General features: G+C 47.0%; 1 protein-coding gene across 1 annotated transcript in view; it reads left to right on the forward strand.

The window, feature by feature from the left end:
- The first annotated feature begins 1,750 nt into the window (after positions 1-1,750).
- The window catches only part of echdc2 (enoyl CoA hydratase domain containing 2), a 7,150-nt gene continuing 3,900 nt past the window's right edge, over positions 1,751-5,000 (forward strand). The window contains exons 1-5 of the mRNA XM_083647700.1: positions 1,751-2,097; positions 2,518-2,585; positions 2,753-2,840; positions 2,984-3,070; positions 4,699-4,791. Of these exons, the coding sequence (XP_083503826.1) occupies positions 1,860-2,097; positions 2,518-2,585; positions 2,753-2,840; positions 2,984-3,070; positions 4,699-4,791 (574 nt within the window). The 5' untranslated portion in view covers positions 1,751-1,859. The remainder of the gene's footprint in view (positions 2,098-2,517; positions 2,586-2,752; positions 2,841-2,983; positions 3,071-4,698; positions 4,792-5,000) is intronic.

Raw genomic sequence — 5,000 nt, forward strand, 5'->3', positions numbered from 1 at the left:
TCTACTTTCTTAGGAGACTCAGATCCTTCAATGTGTGGAGCAAAAGATGTTGCATATACAGTATTTTACCAGTCTGTTGTGGTGGTGAGTGCGATTCTCTTTTCAGCCACCTGTTGGGGCAGCAGCATCAGAGCAAACTGATAAAGAGAGCTGGCTCGGTGCTGGGGGGGGGGGGGGGGGGGGGGGCACTCTGGAGCCAATAGATTGTTGCATAACAATTGTTTTTGCATAACAGTGTGATAATGAAATCAGATGGTCCCTGCTAAAATAATTTAGACTTCAATCTTTCAGAGGTCAAATTTGATGACATCCCTGAATGAAGCTCTGAAGCACATGCACACGCACATACACACCTGCCCCCCGTCCGTTGCTTCCTGGGCTGTTGTGCCATGCCATCAGAGCCGCTGTCTGACTGTACCTAATTGCATAACCTGTAAAGACCTGCTCAATAATGCATGGTCAGACTAGACATGAGCAGCCGCACGGAAAACCTTACCTCAACACCCCCTTTTGTCTGGCCAAAGATGACTGGACACTTCAGACAGGACACCAGGCTAGAGGACAACAGTGTACAGGTGTGTGTGTGTGTGTGTGTGTGTGTGTGTGTGTGTGTGTGTGTGTGTGTGTATGTGTGTGAGACAGAGAGAGAAAGAAGAGGGCACACAGATGGAGAGAAAAACAATCACCCCCCCCCCCTTGAATCTTGCCAAAGTGACCCCCAGCAATATGTAGGCTAATATTTATGGCTATAATTGAATATTTGACACTGACGAAGGCCCGAACCAGGCCGAAACTGTTTGTCCTAATAAATGTTGTCCACGGGAGCTATTTAAACTTGTTTTGCGAGCCCTTTTTTCATTTACGTCCCTGTTTGGTACAGTTGAGCTCAGCACCAACTAGTAGATGTGCGTAAGTCTCTGGATGCTTCCTATAATTTAATATCAACATTGTGAAAAATTAATAATACTACGACTACTACTACTAGTAGCCTACTAGTAGTACTACTACTACTACTACTAATATAACAACCACAACAACAATATGGTAACACTTTTTATGAAGGTCATGTCTATAATGCATTATGAGTACATTCATAAGACATTATAATACATTAATAAGGCTTTATAAAACGAAATGTTTATGATCAAAATATCTCAGTTCATGCAAAAAATATCTCAGTTCACAGACAAGTCCCCAATGTATCTGTGGTGCACATTTACAACCCCCCCCCCCCCCCCCAGTGGAGAACACACACACACACACACACACACACACACACACACACACACACACACACACACACACACGCACACACACGCGCGCACACACACACACACACACACACACACACACACACACACACACACACACACACACACACACACACACACACACACACACACACCTACACACACTTCACCACCACCACCTCCACCACACACACACACACACACACACACACACACACACACACACACACACACACACACACACACACACACACACACACACACACACACACTTCACCACCACCTCCACCACCACCACCACCATCATCATCATCCAGCCAACAAAAAATACTAGCATCATTCACAAACAAGCTGCTAGTAGTAGCTTATTTTGGTATTTTTTGGTTTGTGACTTGCAAGTTTGGACAAGAGCACGCAGTCACAGATCACCACCAGGCCCCGCCCCTTTTATAGTAAGAAACAGGCAGCCGCTCAACTTCCTGTAGTAGTGCAATCTCAAGCTGCCTGTTTGCTTGCTAGTGTAACCAAAGCAACCAAGGAGGTAACGAGACAACCTGTAGGAACAACTTCATCTTTGTCAATCAAGAAAGAAAAGGATCAAGAAGCGTGATGACCTTTCTGCGCAGACTGGCCGTGTCGCGGTGTGTGTCGTGGCGGGGCTTAGGTGTCATTCTGCCGGGTTCACACGCCTCGACTCCCGGTCTGATTTCCCGGCTCGGAGTGAGACAGCTGCCCGGTGGCGCTCGCCCTCTGACGGGATACACTCGCACACACACCCGTATGCAACACACAGAGGCGACAGATCCCGTAGAAGTGGATCTGAAGCGGTTAGATGGCGAAGACGCTGGTAGGGAGCCATTTTTATAAATACATTGTGATTAATCATTCATCAAATCCACTCAAACTTTAGACTACATACGCAGGCACACACACACACACACACACACACACACACACACACACACACACACACACACACACACACACACACACACACACACACACACACACACACACACACACACACACACACACACACACACACACACACACACACAGCCATTCAGTTCAGTCATGTAACCTAATATCAGTTAATTTTATTTTACAGGACAGGTCTACCCCAGCTTGTTACACACACACACACACACACACACACACACACACACACACACACACACACACACACACACATACACACACACACACACACACACACACAATCATTTATCAAGCCATTTATCTGCCTCTCTGCTGCTGTTTGTCTCAGGAGTAGTGGAGGTGTTGATGTGCCGACACAAAGCAAGAAACGCTCTGGGCCATGTGTTTGTGTCACAGGTAGGCATGTCCCCTTTCCAAAAACACACACACACACACACACACACACACACACACACACACACACACACACACACACACACACACACACACACACACACACACACACACACACACACACACACACAACACACTGGTGACTGATATACACTGTCCTGTGTGTGCAGATGGGGCAGCTGGTGTCTTCTCTGTCCCATGACTCCGCTGTGCGCGTGGTGGTCTTCAGGAGTTTAGTCCCAGGGGTTTTCTGTGCAGGTGGGTGACTTGATGACTTTTCATATTATTTTGTAACCTCTAAAGTCCCCCTGAAGCTGGTTAGTGATCTAGCTACATCTGTGATCAAAGTGTGCGTTATTCATGACGTGCGATGGTGTGTATGTGTGTGTGTTTTGGTGCAGGTGCCGATCTGAAAGAGAGAGCTCTGATGGACAACGTAGAGTCTGATCTGTTTGTTCACGGCCTGCGCTCCCTCATGAATCAGATTGGTAAGGAGGAGTAGGTGAGGTGTTAAGTTGTCTACATGCAAGTGGTGGATGAGGGTGAACAAGTGTTCCCCCCAAAAAACTGACCTGATAGCGTACACTTGTGTGTGAGTCAGAATATAATAAATAGATAGATAGATAGATAGATGGATAGATAGGTGACTGACTGACTAACAGGGTTCAGCTCAAATGAGGCTTTGTCAGGATGTGACCAAGGCAGGTACTGTAGAGACACTGCGGAGCGCGTCATCATTCAGAAACCACGCCCAAAACGGGGGGAAACAGAAACCCCCCCTCCAATCCTGGCATTCTCCTATGTCGCGTGCATGGTTGCGTGTTGCACAAAAAGATTGTATATACGGAAGATGAACACTCCAACTTACTTCCTTGACAGCTAGATCCACATTTTTCTTCTCGCCAATTCTCAGTGGCTTCCTTGTTTTGCTCAGGAGTACAAAATAACTTTAACTGGCGATTTTTTACATTTGTTGTCTGCGCAGCCCACCACACAACAGCTTTTAGCTAGTATGTTTAATTCAAGGAAAATGACGATGGTCTATGGGAGCGAACGGAGCGATGTCCCCCGTGATGGGCGTGGCCTATTTCATGCAGTGTCTCTATATGCATTTGTGAAAAAATGTAAGCTTTTAACTTTTGTAGAGCTCATAATCATTGCTGTTTCTAAGTTTGTGGACTTTTATTTGAGAAGTATTTTACTTTTAGAAATGTTCAGGTACAAATAGTCTGCAAATCACTGTGTGACATGAGTGAGAGATGGGCTGCTGACAGGCTGTAACAGTGTCACTGCCCTGCAGGAGTGAAAGTATGGCTAGGTCATCAGAGTATCTGAAAGATGGTGACAGACGAGAATCATCTGCTGGTGTTGGGTGTTATTAGAGGAGGAGCTGAAATCAAGAGGCTTCTGCCATGACGGCCCAGATACTCCCAGGTGTTGCAGGAGATTATGGAGGAGACGTCAGCATCCTCTGTCCATCGCTTGGCTCTGTAGGCAAACTGCAGGGAGTCCACCTGTGGTCTGGGACAGGGAGGATACAATTCAACGGTTTGAGTCACTTCATCATGATTGGAGTGAGTGGCTGGTACTGATTTGCTTCAGAGGGACAGGGCTTCGTGGGTGCTGGCCAGTGGTATGATGGTGGATGTTTTCCAGATAACGGGTCCAGATGCAGCCCTGGCTGGGACATTCACAGAAGATGGAGTAGACCAGGCGGGGAGTTTCACACTCAATCAGCGAAGTGTCAAACTGCATAAAGAGATGTTCAGATCTTTGTCAAAAAAGAGGCGGGGTCAGTAAGTGACGGCATGTCGGGTTAAGGGTCACTCACATCCACGGAGCGTTCCCACCTTCTGAAAAGCCTATTTGGTGTTCATATTGTCTCTCCTATCTCTCTTTGTCTTTCACTTCTGCCAACCCTCCCTGTACGGCCTTTCTGAAATGTCACCTCTTGCACCCGAAGGATTGGTGGTCGCACCTTTGTTTTATCCTATATCATCCCTCAGGTCTTTAAACTGTATACTATGTACACACTGTCTGAATCACTGTGTTTGTAGCTCAGGTTTGTGTGTGTGTGTGTGAAGTCTGCTCTCCTTGTGTTCTTCTACCACGGCAGCTTCGTTGCCCATGCCAACCATTGCGGCGGTGGACGGCTTTGCGCTGGGAGGCGGGCTGGAGCTGGCTTTGGCCTGTGACCTCCGCACCGCTGGTGAGTGACCGCTGAACCTTTACCATCAACTCTGAACCTTGCGATTCTGCGCTAGGCCCGAATACACTCAACTAGGGTTGCACATTTTTGTGAATTTTCCTTAATTGATAGTTGAACACATTAACAATCAATAGCCGGCTACTCATTACGTTAAAAAAAAACTTCTCAGCGCAGCTATTAATTGTACCTTTTGAGGGGACGTGATAGCC

This window comes from Poromitra crassiceps, assembly GCF_964638095.1.
Source record: "Poromitra crassiceps genome assembly, chromosome: 12".
In the NCBI taxonomy this organism is placed as follows: domain Eukaryota; kingdom Metazoa; phylum Chordata; class Actinopteri; order Beryciformes; family Melamphaidae; genus Poromitra; species Poromitra crassiceps.